This window comes from Glycine soja, chromosome 13 (assembly GCF_004193775.1).
Source record: "Glycine soja cultivar W05 chromosome 13, ASM419377v2, whole genome shotgun sequence".
Taxonomy (NCBI): domain Eukaryota; kingdom Viridiplantae; phylum Streptophyta; class Magnoliopsida; order Fabales; family Fabaceae; genus Glycine; species Glycine soja.
In genome coordinates this window covers 23,964,312-23,984,745 of record NC_041014.1, presented here as the reverse complement: position 1 = coordinate 23,984,745, position 20,434 = coordinate 23,964,312, and the positions used below count along the sequence as shown (strand labels likewise).

Here is a 20,434-nt window from a genome sequence, read left to right as displayed (position 1 = left end):
GTCTTAATTAAATTTATTAATTGTTTATTCCTGCTTGTTTTAAATATATTGATGATGTCAGTTGTATAAGGTACATGAGAGATATTCATATTGTAATGGGTTGCAGTAAGAAAGTGAAAGATAGGTGATTCACTAATGACTATTTTGCAATTGCATTATTATGGGTTACACTTGCATTAGTTTAGCTGAAAGAAACGTGTTAAACACATTATTTTACTATTACAAACAGTTACTTTTGCCCTGGGAGGTGATTTATTTTACAAATGCTACTGTAGCTGATGACAGGGATTCCCTTGCATGAGGCCTGCAAAGGCTTTCATGCTCACAAGTAGAAGGCATGACCGGTCTAATGCTCCCTGGATTCAGAGGAAATAGGATTTTGTAGTAACCATCCATAATATCTGTAAAATTGCAAGTAGCCGCCACCTTCGGAATCTGTCAAATGGCGTCACCAACGCACCACAGTATTCAGCACGAAATTACAACTAGCAACACATAATTTGATGGACAATTTGAAAATCTTCCATGTACCTGATAAATGTCACGCAAGTAGGCATGTAGATTGGTGTACTCACACAGCTTCTTCTTGGTGCAATTAAGTAGAACGTTATACGCAAGATCAAACCTAACCAGAGTAGTAAATAGGCATATATCAACAAGGGTCAATGTGTCTCCACACAAGTATCCGGAATTAGCCAAGTGAACCTCCAACTTGTCCAGTGTACTAAACAAATCATTCAACGCTTTATCATAACCTTCTTGACTCTACACAAATCCACACCTACAACTTAAAAAAAAAAAAATCTCAATTTCTGTCATTTTACATTTTCCGCTACTTCATAACTAGTCTTAATACTTTAAAACTCTCAATTACAACCATCTTTTCAACTAATTTTATGAAATTCTTATTAGAATTCTCAATTGTTAATTCTTCACTAACATATAAACCCCGTTGTTGACGTTTGGAATTTGGATATATGATTTGATTCCATTCCCCAATCCGTTTCTTCAATTGAGGCGGTGAGAGATCCAAGCCAGGGTTTTGAGCTACGCTATTTAACTCGGAATTGAACAAGTGAATTATATCGTAGCTCTCGTTGCAGACAACGTCTTTTGAAGCCTTATCCCACGGCATTGGCACTGTAGATCTTCCATCGTACCCTCCTCTCCGAAGCCTATAAATTTGCTTCAACGTTCTGCACGCATTCGCCTTATCCAAACATGGAGCAATTGTACCCGTGTCGGGCCCACCGGCCCGTTTGAACTTCCACGACCCGTCGAGGCCCGGCGAAGCAACCGAGACGGGCACGGCGTCTTCTAACCCCTTCAGCGTGCGCATTATGAGGGTGCGGTGGGCCCACGGGCACGCCAGGCCCACGTAGAGGAGTAGCGGCCGGAGGAGTCGGTGCCACGTGGAATTCCAGGCGGTGCGGACGGTGGCGACGAGGAGCCCCGGGGGGAGGGAGCGATTGGCCCCATAGTAATTTGGTGAATGAATTCAGTAGAGAAGAAGGGTTCAACTTTGAATTGTTGCCGTCGTTAAGGGACATTCTGAGGCTTCGGCGGATCGCGTGGTGGCGGGAAGCGCTCGGCGGAGGAAGAACAACTGCACGACGACATCGTTTTCGACCAAGATGTTTATGGTTTGCTTGCGGAATAAAAAAGTAAAGACAATTCCGTTTACACCCTTTTTTTTATTAATAAAAATGTTTTTTTTTTGTATTTTTTAAACATACAAGTTATTATTTTCCTTTGAATAATATTAGTTTAATTATTCATTTACATTATGAACTTGCATAATTTTTTTACCTTTTCTTTTTATAGTTATAATCAAGAGGGGTCTAATCATCTAAGGGTTATATCTAAAGGGATTTTTGACATGTTTGAGTGCAAGAAAACTAAACATACTGCATTTCAGGATAAGCTAGAGTTATATTTCAGGTGATTGGTACTCAGTTTAATGTCGTTTATTATGGTAAAAAGTATAATTTTATCAAGATATTGTTCTATTTATCAAGATATTTTTATAATGATGATAAAATATACCTTAATTATTTTTGTTTTTATTTCAGATTCTCAAGTATGGTTACCTCATCCAAAAATAGAATATTATTTGGCTTGATGTTTAGTGATTCATCAATTTTATAAACTCATTGAATAAAGTTTATAAACATCCTCTACCCTTAACTCATCCTAGGTCAAAGATGTTTATAAACTTATTTAATTTTAAGATTTCATTAAACAATGTTTAAGTTAATATATTGTGTCAACAAGTTGAATTGATAGCAAATGTTGTATTATTTTAATTGGTTGAAATTTATGTTCATAAAATTAACCTTATCCTAATTCCTCTCCCCAACACCTTTGTTTAAAAGACAATGTATTACAAATTGTATTAAAATTTTAATAGTTCTGAAAATTAAATTTTAGAAGTACAATTATGCAAATAAAATATGGAATTTAGTTAAATAAAACTACAATTAATAGTATTAGTGAAAAAAGTGTCTAGTATAGGTATAGCAGTTGTCAAAAACAAAAAACTGAAAAAATGTTAGTTGTGTTTGGGGAATTGATATTGGTTTCTCCAAAATTACTTTTGGCACCTATCATGAATGTGCAAATATCAAAATGTCCTTTTGCTTCTTTCCTTTGTTGTGTAACATAAATTGTGACAAAAAAATCATGGTTATGTAACAATTTATGCAGCGGAATCATACTTAGATTAGACTTTTTTTCACACACCCAACTACACAATGAAAACAAATTTCGTCGAACTAATGAGGGTATGAAAAAAAGTATATCAGAATCATGATTCCATTATATATTACATAATAAAATCATGATTTAGTTGTATATTGTTTTTGCACCCCACTAATGAAGTGAAAGTGTGTTTCCATTGTACATTGTGAGGAAAAATATCTTTTGAAATTTGAAAATGTTGGTAGGGGTCAAAAGCAATATGGTTGGGGCGAATAGTAACCCCCTTGTGTTTGTGTGACTTGAGCCCAACAATAAATAAGCCCAGTCCATGCAAACCCTAAAACCCTATTCGTTTCTCGTATATAAAGAGAGAAACATTGGAGTTGGAAGGTAGTGAGAGAGAGAGAAGGCAAGATGTCGAAGAGAGGACGCGGTGGTTCGGCGGGGAACAAGTTCCGGATGTCGCTGGGTCTGCCGGTGGCGGCGACGGTGAACTGCGCCGACAATACGGGGGCGAAGAACCTCTACATCATATCGGTGAAAGGGATCAAAGGGCGTTTGAACCGTCTCCCCTCGGCTTGCGTTGGCGACATGGTGATGGCCACCGTGAAGAAGGGGAAACCCGATCTGAGGAAGAAGGTTTTGCCAGCTGTCATTGTTCGCCAGCGCAAGCCATGGCGCCGAAAGGACGGCGTCTACATGTATTTCGAAGGTACACACATACATACCCTACCCCTTTCGCTATTTGATTTAACCATTGTTATGTGTTGCTTCTATAGTTCTATTATAGTGAGTTCCCCGTTTTAAGGTTGGGGCATTCACTCTTGGAAGCATATAGTTGTGAAATTGCCAGTTTTAAACAGCATCATGTTTATTTCTCTGCATTGTGTTACCTGTCTGCTGGTAAATCCCTTTATTCTATATTTTAAACCCTAAAATTATCATTTTTTTAGTTTCTGAAGTGCTAAGTAGTTTTTTATTCTTGGATTTACTGGACTTTCTATATCTAATTTGTGTCCCTTGAACTTAGGGTTTACTCCTTCATTGACTTATTTTATTAGCTTTAGTTTTAGGGTTTTATTGCACAATTTTTGCTGTAGTTTTTTCTTGCTTTTGTTTCTCCTGTGCTTATGTTTTCTTCATTTGGTGATGGTTTCTGCAGATAATGCTGGTGTTATTGTCAATCCCAAAGGAGAAATGAAAGGTATCTTTTATGATTTTATTTGCATGTTAACAAAATGCATGTTTATGTAGTGAGTAGCCACTGATTTTTTTTTGCTTTCAAAAAGAAAAAAATACAGATAAGATGTTCTCATCTACTTGTTATTCTCTTCATCTTTGCCGTTTGACCTTCTATTGATGCATTTGCTGGTAGTAATTTTGTTTGTGACATGTTTCAATGTAGGTTCTGCTATCACTGGTCCCATTGGAAAAGAGTGTGCTGATCTGTGGCCAAGGATTGCAAGTGCAGCCAATGCTATCGTTTGAGTGGGAATTCTTGTTAAATGAGTTTTATGTTTAAGCTTGTAGGACTGAAATTTGTCTCAGGTTTTTTTCAAGCTTGAAATTGAATTACAAGTGATACAGTTTTTTTTATCCTTCGTAACTTGTTATCAGCCAGAAGCTTTTTGAAGAGACGAGATTAATTCTTATTTAAGAATTTTGTTCTTGTTTTTTGTTCCCCTCTAATGTTTTCATGATCCTTTATGTTAATTTGTATGACTTCTTGTTTGTCTGCGAATTATTCAGTGTTTTGACTTCGGTAATGATTAAGGAAACATTATAGATTCATTCTATTTTTTTTTCTTTAAGATGAAAGGAACTTGGAAAAAAATAGGAAGAAAGTAAAGTTATTATAAGAATTTAGTGTTGGACTAGAAGAGGGTATATTGAGAAATGGATGAGATAAAGTAACGTGTGTATGGATAGTTCTGAGTAATGATGGGAACGCTTATCATTTCTAATACTTTACTAACACTAGGCATTTTGGTTTATCTCCTAGCAACTTGCATCTCTCTCTCTCTTTACCTGTCTATTATCATTTTAGTGCCCATTATTTTTTTTGTTGTCTAGAAAAGTATAAAATGAATTTACGCCTGTTTTTTTTTTCTGAGAATGATTTTCTAAAGCACTCAAAATTGGGTGAGATAGGTGTACTAGATTGTAAAAGTAAGTTTGAAAAGAGGTAAAATTGATAATGCCACTCACTTGAGATAGTGTGTTGGTCTTGTTGTATCGGTGTTTATCTTTTAATATAGAAAGGACCGGTGTGTTAAATATTTTGATTTAATAAATTCTGATTTTTGTTTCATGTTTTAAGTTGTGAATTGCATGATAATAGTAATTGAGTAGGAGAAATATATGTTACCAATTAAAATGGAATAGATTTTTTTAATGTGTTTTTTATTTTATTATTTTAATTGCAATATTTATTCAAAATGATAGCTAATGTTCATTCATTTTTACTTCGTTCTCTATTCATTTTGTCAAATTCCATATTCTCTATTCATTTGTTCTTCTTAAAATCTTTATTTTCCCACGATATCCTTTATGTAATAATTATTATATAATAAAAAAGTTAATTTGCATCTAATATTTTTCATTTACAAATAACCTGTGGAAAATAATTAGTTACTTTTTGATAATTACTTATTTTGAACAGTTTTAAGACATTTTGAACACAAATTTAAACTCGAGGATCATACATACGGACTAAAATGTTTGACTACGTAGGCATAAGACAAGGGTGTAAATAAATAAGTCTTTATTTAATTTCTAATTTGACTTTTATGATAATTTTTTTAAAAGTCTATTTCATTGAAAAGTTGTAAGGGAGAAAAGGGTATTTATGTTGTTTAAAAGTAACAGGGCCTGTTTAACAATTTCCTAAATTAGGTTAAAATTTTAAAAAAGTCTAATGTTAAAACAAAAAAGACAGGTTTTATGTTATTTACAAAAAAAATAGCTTAATAGGCAGGGCCTGTCTTTTTTGTTTTAACATTAGACTTTTTTAAAATTTTAACCTAATTTAGGAAATTGTTAAACAGGCCCTGTTACTTTTAAACAACTTAAATACCCTTTTCTCCCCTACAACTTTTCAATGAAATATTTATACTTTTAAAGTAGTATACTCTTATTCTTTACATTCAAAATAATTAATATTTATAGATAAATACTTTTTTTTCCTTAGAAACATACCGTTATATTTCATAAAAGAAAATAGTATAGTTTAAACTGTTTTATATTTTTAGTTGTGGAGTGCTTTTACCTTTTCCCCTTATATTTTTTTCTTCTTATTATGTCATATAATTTATCATATATTTTTAGTTGTGGAGTGCTTTTACCTTTTCCCCTTATATTTTTTTCTTCTTATTATGTCATATAATTTATCACTTATTTCATGTTTTTTTTCTTTTTTATATCTCTCCCTTGAATTCCTTCTATATCCTATACTAAAAAATAGTGTACTTCTATCATTTTCTCTTTCTAGTAAGAGACATGTATCTTTTCATTTCCTGCCTTTGGCAGCGTGTGAGCTAACTAACAACCTTACATGGAGTTTTTGTGAATTTTTGGTGTATGCCACTGGGCTTTCCCTTCGGGCTTTGAAATGCATTCCCTATTGACCCAAAGTGGTCCACGATAAGAAAAATAGAAAAAAAGAAGTCCACAAAACATGTTTCCTTTTGGAAAAAAAAAAAGGGACAACATTTTGCAGATATTGTATATTTTTTTTTAATAAAATGAAAGCTATAAAGTTTAACCTAGCTAGTACCTTATCCAAACTCCCGTCAACAGATTCTAGTGGATTTCACATATTGTATTAAAAGATGAGAACAAAATGCTATTTTTCTTTATCTAATCCAGAATAGACAGTATTTACCACATTTTCATCCAAAAATGGAAAAGTATTTGACAAAATTGTAACTACTTTCAGATTCAATTCAGATTTCGCCACTCTAGAATTGTTTAATGTTTATAAAGCCGTGACATGTGAAAACTACTATTGGTCCAGCTTCCTGAAGAGTATTGGCATTAAGTGGACCTTGCTTCAGTAGCTTGAGTATGCATACCAGTATTTTTGTTTCATCATATACCTCCATTTTTAGCATTAGTCCATTCTTGTGTTACTACATGATATAAGTCGACCTTCTACTCTAGGCATTAAGAAGTGTGTTTTCGCCCTTAATAAGTTCAGCATATTAGTTGGCAAGAAGATGGATTTGATTGAAGGAATGTTAAGTTTCAATTATTATCCGTAATTCATTGGAAGTACCTATTGGTAAGGTTTGTTTGAATATGATGCGATATAATAGATTTTTCTTCAATTCCATTTTGCATCAACATCATGGAGAGTTTTACTTCAACAAGAGGCAAGGTAAAAAAAATCGTTTAGTTTATATTTTGTAGCACTGTCCATCAATGTCCTATTGCTAACTGCCAATTTGATTGCATTGCTTAACCAGCATTTCTAACAAACTCCATTCATTTTGTTCCTATCAGTAAGTTATATCTGTCATAACTAATTTTGATTCTAAACATTCTACATCACTCATATAGTGACTTGTATTAACTTTGGCACAACGACTGGAAGGAAGATTTTAGTGATATTTTATAGTTTTTGAATATGGATGTTCTCATAATTTACTTAGGCATGAAATTTGACAACCAGAAAGAAATTTGGAGTACCATATCATATGTATGCTTGTGATTAACATACTAGGTTGGTCCCTCACACAAGTGTTTTGATCTCCTTTATATGAATAAATTCTTTGATTTGGTTGTGGCAGAGGACCGACAGGGGTAGGGGTGCCAACATAGTTGAGATATCTGCCTCTGCTGAGATGCCTCAGTCATTCCTTTTTTTCGCTTAAAAAAAAAAGAATGCATGTGTGTTCATGGAAAAAAAAAATACGAGTTTGATTTGCTCTTTGAATGCGTACTGTAAGTGGTGGTTTCACGAATTATCCACATGAATTTTATTCCCAGCTTTCAAACTTTCACTTTAATAAAAGGTTTGAATTCTAAAAGTTAAAGCAAGATTTAATTTCTAAATAAAATGGATGTGGTGTGGATATGGATGTAGGAATATCTTTTTTATGCTTTACTTTGGCATGACACGTACATCTTTTGATGTAAATTATTTTCAATTTCTCCTTATGTACCTTTTGATGCGTGTAAGCATGTCAGCATGATATGATCTGTCCCTCAAATGTGACTTGGAATTCATTTGAGACGTTATTTTATATGAAGTGTAGACGTGTGATCATGCTTTTTGAATAAAAAAGCTAGTGAAATTCTGATCTGGTTACGTAGGAATTGCGTGTACCTTTATGTCTAAAGACCGACCTCATTCTAGTACTCCATCGTAGAATCATCCTAGGAAACTTTGCTCAAATCCTAGAGTAAAACACAAGAAAAATCACAATGATATACCCTAACAACTATATACAAGATTGTCTTCTAAAAGGTGCTTAATTGGAGCCTTGAACATACCCCATTGATGTTACATCACTAATATAGGACACCCTTTAATCCTTTCACCACGCTGGGACCATTATGACTGTGGAAAGGTAGCAAAGTTAAAGTTTGATGACTGTTCATGATAATGTTTTCCATCCACCACACATCAGAAAGTGGAAATAACTGATTGCTTTGTGGATGCTTAAAAGGCTCACTTATGATGCTTCATTTCCTCCTCCCACTCCATTCTCTCTTGATTTGTTTTAGCAATACAAGTTCTCACACTTACAAAACACGCATCTTAAGCGCTTGAAGAATGAAAGTCTCAAGGGTGTATGGCTTTCAAAGAGATCAATTCATGAAGTTTCATAGGAAAACTAGATTGACCTCTTCAGTGACACTTGGTAGTGTCCAAAGAAGGGCATCACAAGGGTCATTAGGGTGTTTCCCTCCATCATGCATTTTCAGGCAAGTGTTTTACAAGTTGAAGAGTCGATTGAAGCAAGCTTTGGTTTGGCAAAGGAGTAGTAGTCCACAGTATAGCTACGATTTTCGCAGCTATTCTCTCAATTTTGATGATGGCCTTTCAAGTGACCACATTCCACCTCGCTTTTGTTGATGATACAAGGTGTGTTTGGGTTACAGTTAGGTTGAAACCCAAGTTTCAACGAGACAAAAGACTTCCTTCTACGTTTTGTGCATATGGAAGTGGGAATGTCTGTTTGAAGTATCTCAAATGGCAAACTAAACACACTCGTATTCTTTTTGTTTTAATTTTCTCTTTTATTTGTTATGAATAAATTGATCTGTAACAGTTTGTTGCCATTCTATATATAGCCATATGATGAAATACTCCGCAAAATGCATAATTGTAAATTGATTCTTCAGATATTTGTCATCCAATTATTTTTCTTTAGCCATGGTTAAATCTTGGAACTATTGTGTTAATTGGCATTGTGAATAAAGTTATGTAACTATGTTCAATGGTTTTTATAAGATGACATGCTTTTCTGGGTTATTTCCTTTTTGTATTGTATCCACAGAGAGTTCTTAATTACTGGAAGGTACCTCCTTCCAAATGATCATTTGAATGAGCTACAGTGGTGCATATTCTCTTTTCTAACATGGCATATGCTTTGTCTGTCTGTTATGATCCATTTTTAATTTCACTTTCATATATGTTCAGAGATGTGGAAATTAGTAAAGGCAAAGAAAAAAAAAATCAGAACTCAATACTTCAATTACTTGTCAATAAAATAATGGTACAAAGTAAGAAAATGAGCTCCATAGATTTGTGATAGGATGATACATTTGACATTTGATGGGAAATATGATCTTAACATCGTTTTCAAACAGAATATGGATTAAAATAGATTGTCATTGGTTACAAAAAAAATTCACTAACCTGTTTAAATATTTTCATCTTACTATGCATAAATAATTGCTTAAATTAATCCTATCTGCAACTTTTTCTGTTTTTTTTTTTTTGGGTATCACTATTTAAGAACAATTCCAACCCTTCTCTGCCATAAAACTAATGCATACAACTGATTTAACGCAGAGAATAAAAGGAAGAAAAAAGAAGAAAAAAAGAGAAAATCACGGCTTAGTTTTTGGGTTTGATCAAAATTCACGCTTTTACAATGATTTGTTTGCTTTTCTGTGATGGACTAAGGAGAATTAGGAGACTACAATCAGTGGCACGGATGACGAGCCTAAATTCTGATTAGATAGAATAACTGAATAAGCATTAAAGAAACTTTTTATTTATTTATTTAGTTTTTTGAATTCACTAACTAAAGTGCATGGATAAAATAAGTAATTGTAATCGTTAATAGAAAAAAATGAATGCTAAATATTTTAACACATTATGTATATCCACGTCATTAATATTTCTGTCAACTAGTAAAATTATTATTTTTTACTTTATCCAATATGGAAAGAAATATTCTTTCTAACTTGAAATGATGAACAAGTATACTATTATAGTTTAAGTGCTGAACATATCTTTTAATATCTTTTTTTTAACATATTTTTCCTTACACATTTTTTCATTGGTGGAAATTTATTAACAACTAATAAATCAGTAGAAAAGATAATTAAATAAGAGATGAAACCCACAAAAATATGTGATTTTCAATAAATTTTAAACAATAATAAAGAAGGTGTTAAAAGAAATGTTTTCTAGCCTTTTTCTTCTAGTTATTGGTGTTAGATTATAAAGATTTCTTTCATCCACTCATTAAATAAATCGAGGAAAGAATTTTCCTATTATTTGTGTGTATTTCATAAAGAAACAGTACATGCCATTTAGCATTTTCAATTTCAGTGTGCTAGTTTACTCAATTTTCATATTCACGAGAACCTTATTTTGCACTCTATTCATTAAAAGTAGCGTGGTTTTGGACAATCACTTGAGTTTAGAATGTAAATTTAATTTTCGAAATTGCTAAGTTGGCAATTGTGTAATGAAAAAAGTTAACGGGAAACTTAACAGGCTAGAAAAAATAAAGAAAATGATGGAAATAAAACATAATGATAATTATGAGATATCAACCGCGGCATAATCTTCTTGCATGTTTCTTAATTCTGTCAACTAAATTATTTCAAAAGGACTAATGCTCTATTTGTTTGATAGAGACGTGAAAATAGTGAAAATAAAAATTGAAAAGATATTTTTGAATTAAAAATATGGTATAGAAGGTGTGGATCTCACATAATTTTCCTTCTATTTCTCTCTTCACCCACCCTTATCTCCCTCTTATCAAACAAAACATAGGAGTTTGAATTTTATAAATAAAAACATTATCATCACGCCATTAAACAAGAGCATCAATTAGTACCATATCTCTCATGGTTTGGTGGAGGGTGCGTCAGTTTTTGATGTTACTATGTTATATATAATATACTATGCCTATGATCAATAATTCTGAAGGACTAATTACCGTTAATACATTAAATAATTTATTTTCAGATGATAATTGGGTGTAGTTTGTCTCCACAGGCAACAATCAACTCAGGAATATGATTGCTCTTTGGAAAATTAAGGCAAGAAGGTGTAGTTTTGATTAGCAAGGCAATTGCCCTTAAGAAGCCCAACTAAATTATTTCAAAAGGACTAAGACATTTGATTATTATTGATCATTTGTATAGTTTTTCTTTTAGTGCCCATTTCTATACAGTTAAATAACCATTTAATTATTTTTTAACATTGTTAATTCCTCCCATTTCAAATATAAAGAAAAAAAAATCATGTATGCTTCAAAATAAATTTTAACTAATTTCACCATATTAATTCTTATCAAAATATTTTTCATTTCATTGAGATTTTAATTTTAATAATTTTTTATTCTCGATATCAAATTTTAATTAAGAATAATTTAGAAAATTATATTTTTTAAATAAGATTAATAAAATTAAATGATGTTAACTGATTTTTTGTTTAGCATAAATTATTTGTTTCTTATATCCCAGAAGACCAGAACGAATGGAGTATCCGACATGAATAATTTTTCGTTAAACTTGCGTGAACTGTGATTTTCATCAAACTTATTTTATATATTTTTAATTAAGATTTATTTTCTGTGAAAAAAATATTGTTTGTTTTAAAAATTGTATTGATCCATATTAATTTGTTGTTCGAGCGTCTCTTGCTACTGTTATTTGTACTAAATAGCAATGTTGTTTTAACATCATTTTCTTTCTTCAATTTTTCATTCTTTTTTCTCTTATCTTTATTATGTGACGTTCATATATCAAGTCTTTCGAATAATTTTACCTATGCCTCAAAGTTTATAGACATAGTACGTCCTGTTTGCCTTTTTATCCTCTTTTTTTCCCTACATTATTGAGGCCACTAGCTAAATATTTCGGTTATGTTTATGACTTGTTTCTTAGGCTGATCTGATGCGATGCAACTTGAAGCCAACTGATGGAAAACTGGTTTATGTCCTGACTGGTTAATAGGAATATGCAAAAAAAAATCCAAATATATAAAATCAATACATATCCAATCCACTTTAAATTCATTTAAATGATCTGATTTCATATTCAAATCTAATTTTTTAATTTTAAATTCAATCCAATTAATTTGATATTGATTGAATATTTGTTTGAATTTTTAAAGTTAATATAATTTTTTGAACGATGACGACTAGGTTTTTTAGGCCAATTTAGGTAGGAGTTATTTTTTAATCATCGTCCAAAACATAACTCTAGATGACCTTGACCAAAAAATAATTCCTACCTAAGTTAGCCAAAAACTAGTCATGGTTGATGCTAATCGAAAAACCGCTAGTCAATGACGGCAAAAAAATATTATCAATTGGCATTGACTAAACCCTAGCCGACCTAAACCAAAAAATAACCCTACCCAAGATCTACCAAAAGCATCCTTGACCAATGACAACCGAAAATGCACTAACCGACGTCAATAAAAAATAGTCTTGGTTGATGTTGATCTAAAAATGTCTTGGTTGATGTCGGTCGAAATTGCCTTGATTGAGGTAAATCGAAAATACCCTAACGAAGATTGATAAAAAATAGTCTTGACCAAAGTCGATTGAAAATAACTCTTAAATAGACAGGTGCTAAGTTTTCACTTTTTTAACGTTTAATTATTAAAATTTACAAAATCCTTATAACATTTAAGTGAGTATAAATTGGATATGACCAAATCCATATCCACTTAAAATGGATTAGATCTTAAATCTATTTTTTTTAAATATGAATATAGATTTAACATCTAATCCATTTAAATAAATATGAATTGGATTCTTAAAAATCCAATATATGTCCACCTGTCCAATGATAAAAAAAAAATTAAGGTTATCACATAATTTATGTTTCAAATGTGTTTGGAGCATCTTCAATGTAAGTGCTTAGATGAGTTATTTAAAGTTAAATAACATTGTTTAATAAAAATTTTCATTGAAGCTTGCGACTTAAGAGTATATTGTTTAAGTGAATTAGTTATATAAATAATCATTACTTAATTGATTATTATAAGAAAAAATATTTTTTCAATCCAAAATTTAATGTAACTCCAGTTAAATATTTACTCTACCAACTTTAGCATTAAAATATTTTTTTATGAAAAGTTTTTAACATCATTTGACATTATAGGATTTAGAAATTTAAAATAATAATTTATTTAAGTAATGATACATTTTAGATGTTGTTATAAGTTTACTATAACATAAGTGGTATCTATAGTAGACCTACTTACATTCGAGGGTTTAAATACATTCCTTAACTTTTAAAAAAGTATAAGTATAGTTATGATGTTATTATTTTCTTAACTCCTTCTATTTCTATAATTTGAACCTACCGACCTCAATTTTTTAATCATTCTCAATTTTTATCTTTTATTCAATAGTTACTTTTCTACATTTTCTTTTCTTTTCAAGTCACTATATATTTTTACGCTTTATTCAACTTGGTATTTTATTCCATTTCATATTTTATTTTATATGTATGATAGTAACTACTATTAATTTTTTTTAAAAAAATAAATTGTCCCAACTGATTCAAGAACTTGGATCCGCCACTGTAGTGCATCGGTTTACTCTGCCTTTTAATTGATATTGACGTACATGTAATTTATATTCTAACTTTTATTTCCATTTGAACTGAAAGTTGTTTCAATAATTTTAGCAAACATCTGGTCTTCGTACTCGCTTGGCTTGGCTTGGCTTGATGTTTTAAGTTTAAAGGAGAAAAGACAATTAGTTATCTGTAACCCACTCCAATGTAATCTGTATACCCACTGAACTTTAAATTAGATTCAAGACACGCATTATCTCAAATGCAGCATTTTGCTTACCTAAATTACATATGATTGGTCCCAAGAATCACCCACCAAGTTACATAGTTAAACAACAATGCTGAATTTTGTTTAGAATGTTTTGTTTGAATAAATTTCTTAGTAAGTGTGTGTTTATATGAAAAAAATAAGGACCAAAAATAAATTGTTTTTTTATCATTTAAAATTAATTTATATATAAGTTAAAATTAGATTTTTTTTGAAAAATTATAAGAGAGTTTTTATGAAATTAAAGGTGAAACTGAAATTTTGTTTTTCTTATCATTTTTTATTTATAATTTTAGTCTCTTTATTTTTAAATTCATAATTTTGACCCATTAATTTTTAAAATTGTACAATTTTAATATTTTCATCCGTCTGTTAATTGATAATTAATTAATGATGATATGCCATTTTCATGCTGATATAAATAAATGATGTGACATTTATGTGAACTTAGAGATGCAACAAAATGATTTATAATTTTTAAAAAATATTGTAAAAATGGTAAAGATAAAATTAGAACCATTTTTTTTTTGGTTATTAAATGGGGTCACAAGTAAAACCAGCAAGTAGTATGTGGTGAAGTATTAGCTTTGGTGAGTGATATTGTTTTGTGATTTACTTTAGTCCAATTGAGCCGTCACATCTTGATTGTGAGGAAGAGAATGAAATGTCGGCATTAAATCTACCAATTTAAACTCACGGTGAGAACAAATATGAAATTAATCTTTTATTCTGATTTTAGGTTTTTATTATTCTTAAGTTCTTAATAGATTATACGACTATTTTTGTTAAACATATCATATTTTTATCTAGTTTAAAGTTACGTTCTATTGTATTTTAACTCTGAATTTAAGTACTTATTATATATGAAAATAGTTTTACCTTTATTAGGAAGAGTGTATCAGATGAGAAAGCCAACCTTTCATCCATTACAAAGGTTTATGAATTTGGAACATATATCATTGCATTATATAACTTTCTGCGCCAAATCCCACTTTTTTTTTATGTTGGAAAAAAATAATATATAAACTATGCTATTTAAAAGGATCAATATCAAAATGATAGCTTCGTTTTCTGCAACATGTCTATTTTCACCTTATTCTTCCCAGCTAAAGATATGCTGTGAAAGCATTCAATAAAAAGTAAAAACATTATAGTGTCACATGGTTGATGACATGATTTCCAATAATGCGTTCTGATGCACATAATAAAATAACAACAAATTTCAGTAAAGCAAATTCCATAGTTCTATTAAGTTTGCCGATATGCATTAACATAAATAAAAAGTTTGCCAATACTGAGAAGCAAAGGTCCAATGGCCAATTCTTTCTCCAAGCCCATTTGTCAATCGTCCTTGCCTTCTTTAATAATGGGTATTACTATTGGCCCAACAGTAATTACCAAACGATCTTTTTCCATTTTATCCTTTCCCACCTCTCCTATCTTCATTCTTCTCTTCTTTTCCTTTCTTCATTTATGCTCCCTCTTTCCTCTATTCCTTCTCTTCACTCTATGCACTCACACACTATCAGGTGTTTTTTTAGTCAAAACGAAATCATAATTTCGTTGTGCAATTTTGTACAATGAAATCATGATTCCATTGTGTAATATATTTTGTTACACAATAGAATTAGTGGATTATGTAACACAAAAAATAATCTTGATTCCATTGTAACTAAATTTGTTACACAATAGAATCTTGATTCCGTTGTGTATTCTGAACAACACAATAGACTCATGATTTCGTTGTGTTGTGTTTTTTTTTTAAAATAATTATATTTTTGGTATTGATTATGTAGGTCAATGGATTGAAATACGTTTATATTTGATGAGATTACAATGTGAGTTGGATGAAGAAATATAGATGATGGAAGACGATTCATTTACCAGTCTGACCTATCATACGCAGTCGAGCCTAATGATGAAAATGATGGTATGGAGGATCATAATGATGAAAATGTGGGTGGTGAAAATATTGATATGCAGACGCAACCTAGTTATCATAATTTTTCTAGTTATTTCATGACTGATAAGGTATATTTCAATAGACTTATATTTGTATGTGTTTTGTGTTTTGTTACTGAATAATTTTTTTTTATTCTTTTAAGTTTTTCAAGAGTGCGATGATTTGTTAAATTAGACTCAACGCGTGGGAAATGAGCATAGGTTTGTGGTTGTCATTCATAACTCAGAAGCAAGTAAAAAAAAAGCATGTTATATTGGGTTGTGAAAAAAAGGAGGGGAGGGGAAAGAAGTACAAACAATATAGAGACAAGTCAGTGTGTTAGTCCACTAAAACCAGAAAATGTGGGTATCCTTTTAAATTAAAAGGGAGGTTTGTGAGAAACATAGGATGTAGATTTCCTGTTGAATGTGGTTTCCATAATCATAAATTGATGGAAATATTACTTGGTCATTCATATGCTAGTCGTTTAAGCAGTGAAAAAAAAAACCATGGTTAATCAATTGACAAAAAACATGGTGAAGTCTGGTCAAATGTTGTTGACAATCAAAGATCAAAACCAGACAAATCTGAATACCATCAAAATCATATACAATGAACATCAGAGATATTGTCTCCAAGAAAAGGGTCTAAGGATGGAAATACAACATCTAATAAAGTTGATAGAACGCGACCAATATGTTTACTGGTTTAGATGGTTGGACAATGAAGATGTCGTTAGAGATATAATGTGGCCACATCCAAATTCCATCAAACTCCTGAATTCATTTTCAATAGTATTGATTTGTGATACAACTTACAAGACAAACAAGTATCGTCTTTCGTTGTTGGAAATTGTTGGTATCACTTCAACAAGCATGACTTTCGTTGTTGCCTTTGCTTATTTAAGTTATGAGAGAACGGATAATTTCGAATGGGCTTTAAGTAACTTGGAAAGGATTGTTTGTGAAAAATAATGTGTTGTCTCAAGTTATTGTTAATGATAGTGATCTTACTTTCATGAATGCATTGGAGATTGGGTTTCATTCTTTAACCAACTTGTTATGTTTGTTTTACATTACAAAGAATGTCACGCAAAATGAAAAATCCTCATGAATAAAGGTGAAAAGTAACAAAATATCATGGATGCTTAAGAACTATTGTTGCAGTCTCCAGATGAAGTAGCATATAATGCACACTTTAAAAACTTTACAACCCGGTGCGTACGTTATAAAACATTTGTTGACTATGTCCAACAAATATTGTTGATGCCCTTTAGGAGAAGTTTATACAAGCATAAACTAATTGGGTTATGCATCTTGGAAATACAACAACAAATAGGTACATAAATTATTTGACAATAGTTATTTTGGCTTAAGTTTTATTTTGTTAAATTAAGAGAATTATTTTCATTTCATTTTGTTACAACACAGTGTTGAAGGTGCACATGTGCGATTGAAGAGGTTGCTTCATGATAGTATAGAAGAATCATGTAGTTGTTGGGATGTAATGAATAACATGTTTGTTTCGCAACATACATCAGTCAAGGCTTCATTTCAAAAAAGCATAAATATGGTCGAGCATAGGTTTACAAGACCTGATTTTCCATGAGTTGCAATGGGTTGACACCATAGGTATTGATAATTCTACTTATGGGTGCACACTTAGAATTACTCACCGTCTACCATGTGCTTATGAGCTTATTGAATTTATCAGTGCATATGGCTACATTCTCTTGAAGAATATTCATGTACATTGGAAGATATTATCCATTCGTAGTTCATACGACACAAGTGACTCTTGGGGGAACTTAACTCTGACACGTGAGATTGATGCATTGTTTAAGAGGTTTTCACAACTAGATGTGCCTGGTAAAATCATCTTGAAGACTAAAGTCCATGAATTGGCATTTTAGGATACCACTTCGATGTGTCCCCTTGCAACAAAGATAAAAATAAAGGATGCACCAAAGTCTATGAAATCTACCAATCACAAACCTTCAATGTGGGAGCAAGTCGATGAAATAAATATGATGGTTAGTAATTCGGGAACTCCAAGTGTCACTCGCAAGGGTGAACGTGACAACAAGAAGAAAAAAATGGATAATTATGTGGATGAATTTTCCGATGAATTGCAAAAATACATTTTGAACATTGTTGATATCCAAGCAGATAGAAATTGTTGTTACATGGTAATTATAGCTGCGCTAGGCTGGGTTAAGAGTCTTGGTCTCTCGTCTTGTAAGAATACATTTTGAACATTGATGAATCACACTTCTGTTGTACATTTTTTTTAAGAAAAATTACTAAACAGAAGTGTGATTCCATTACACATTTGTTACCTCTCCTATATAAAATTTGCCTAAGTTATAAAAATTATATTTCAATATACTTGTCTTAAGATAAGTAGAAGAATCCTTTCAAAAGCGATAAAAATATGGTAAAAAATTGAGAAAGTTGATTGTGTAATCGAAGGGAGTTATTTCGATTGGGATTGATAATTTTGATAATTTCATTTAGGCACATGAGATTGTAAAGCGTTGGGGAGTAAGGTATTTTTTGACAATCAAAGTACTGATTAACACAATTGCAATGAAGTTATATGAAGACAAATACTAGCATTAGATCAATGTATTTAGAATTATCGTTGTACACGTGTCAAATTCACATAATTCAACCGTTAGTATTAAAAGTCTATAAATAAAACTATTGGCTACCAATTTTTGAGGGGTTGAAACACTATCACTTAATTGTTCAAACACCAACTACGCCTACTATCGAAAATTGACTACAAGTTCAGCAGGTCAGCGTGTATGTATTCAATTCTCATCCTTTATGAATTTATGTCTATTTATTTTAGTGACATTTATAAACCCTTTACTCTTTCTAATCTTCATTTCTTCTCAAAACTTTACTTTTTCAATCCCTACTTATTATTATCAAAATTATTTAAAGCTAATCATTAAATCGAAAACATTTTCTTTTATCAAAGTTTCCTTATTTTCCTATAAACTACGATGTTATTGTAGTTCAAATGGATATATTTATCAAAATTATAATTATAATTTGCATTAAGTACTAAACAATTCCTTGATAAGTTGAAAACTATGAACTTGCTTGTTTAATAAAAAAAACTCATAATTGAGTTTGGATTCTGTCTCATCTAAATATTTTTTTGTTAATAGAATCACTTAGTAAAAATTCCTTTGCTGTTTTAAAAATATTTTCCTTTCAATGAATAAATACAATTTTCACAATTAACAACATCATACAATGAAATTATACTTTTATTATACTGTCATCTTTTAACCCACATTGTACGATAAAATCATGATTCTATTGTACATTTTTCCCACACCAAGATGCATTACGAAATCATAATTTTATTGTGCATAATTTTCGCACTCCTTATTATTATACAATGGGACCACAATTTTATAATGCTTGTTGGGAATGAGTAATTTTAAAATTTTAAGTAACTATAGGAATCAATAACAAAACCTATTTGTGCCAATAACAACTCCCCTCTTTAATTCCCTCTTAATTTCGAAACAAAATTATTAATTATTTATCCGAAAAAGACATTGGAGAGAGGTTGGAAGTATTTTAATAAGGACAATATAAAAAACAATGGATGTTTACATATTTTATTGCCATAATACCAACTTTAATAATTTATGAAATACAAAGTCGCATTCTTATGTCTCTAATCAACAATGATTAACTTTGACTTAAAAAAACAATGATAACGATTAACTTTGAAAATTGAAAGAAAATTCATCAGAGCTTCCTCTACTTGAAGGAGTTCAATTTTTACCTGTTTAGAAACGGCACTAGTTTAGGTATTTTGTTTTATTTGAGCTTGGAGCCCCTTCGAATCAAAAAAATTGTTGGACTGTGGTTGTGTGTCGTGTGCGTGAGAACAACACACAGTGTGAATCTGTTTTCTTTGAACAAAAAAGAAAGAAAGAAAGAAAAATCTTTTTACATAGAATTGTCACAACAATAGTCAATAGATATTTTTCTTAGTGCACTCATCACAAACCTCACCAGCGGTATATTACACAGAAATTCTTCTACAAACACAAAATATACCATTTAAAAAGTTACATATCTTAATTTTTATTTTTTACACGATTGCATATCTTTAATTTTAATTTCATTTAAATCAACCATTGTTATATAAATCTTAGTTAAAATTGATATTGCAATTTAATTTTCTAATCATAAACCTAAATTGATTCACTTTTATAATAATAACTTTAAAAATTATATAATTTTTTTAATTAGTTTATAACAATTTTTTTTTTACATTAACCCCTTGTCTATATGGTGTATGTCATTTTTTTATTACTATATTATGTAAATATAAAGTATTTATGATTAATATTTACAGATAATTTGACTAATTCACATCTCTCAATCACATTCTTCTATTATAATACTCAAGCTTTAAATATTATTACTTCTATTTATTTTTTTCTACTTCTGATTCTTTTACACGGAAACTTTTTTTCTTAT

The 20,434-nt window shown here is 30.8% G+C and overlaps 1 protein-coding gene, 1 non-coding gene and 1 pseudogene across 2 annotated transcripts; 2 read left to right on the top strand and 1 right to left on the bottom strand.

Annotated features, from left to right (window-relative positions):
• Window positions 1-167: 167 nt before the first annotated feature.
• LOC114382077 lies at window positions 168-1,644 on the bottom strand (annotated as a pseudogene).
• Window positions 1,645-3,077: 1,433 nt separating this feature from the next.
• LOC114382257 (60S ribosomal protein L23) lies at window positions 3,078-4,389 on the top strand. The gene is made up of 3 exons (XM_028341542.1): window positions 3,078-3,412; window positions 3,863-3,904; window positions 4,106-4,389. The coding sequence occupies exons 1-3, from the start codon at window positions 3,115-3,117 to the stop codon at window positions 4,186-4,188; spliced, it is 423 nt and encodes a 140-aa protein (XP_028197343.1). The 5' UTR covers window positions 3,078-3,114; the 3' UTR covers window positions 4,189-4,389.
• On the top strand, window positions 3,467-3,611 carry LOC114382855. The gene has a single exon (XR_003660315.1). It is a non-coding gene; the product is annotated as a small nucleolar RNA snoR137 (small nucleolar RNA).
• Window positions 4,390-20,434: the final 16,045 nt, after the last annotated feature.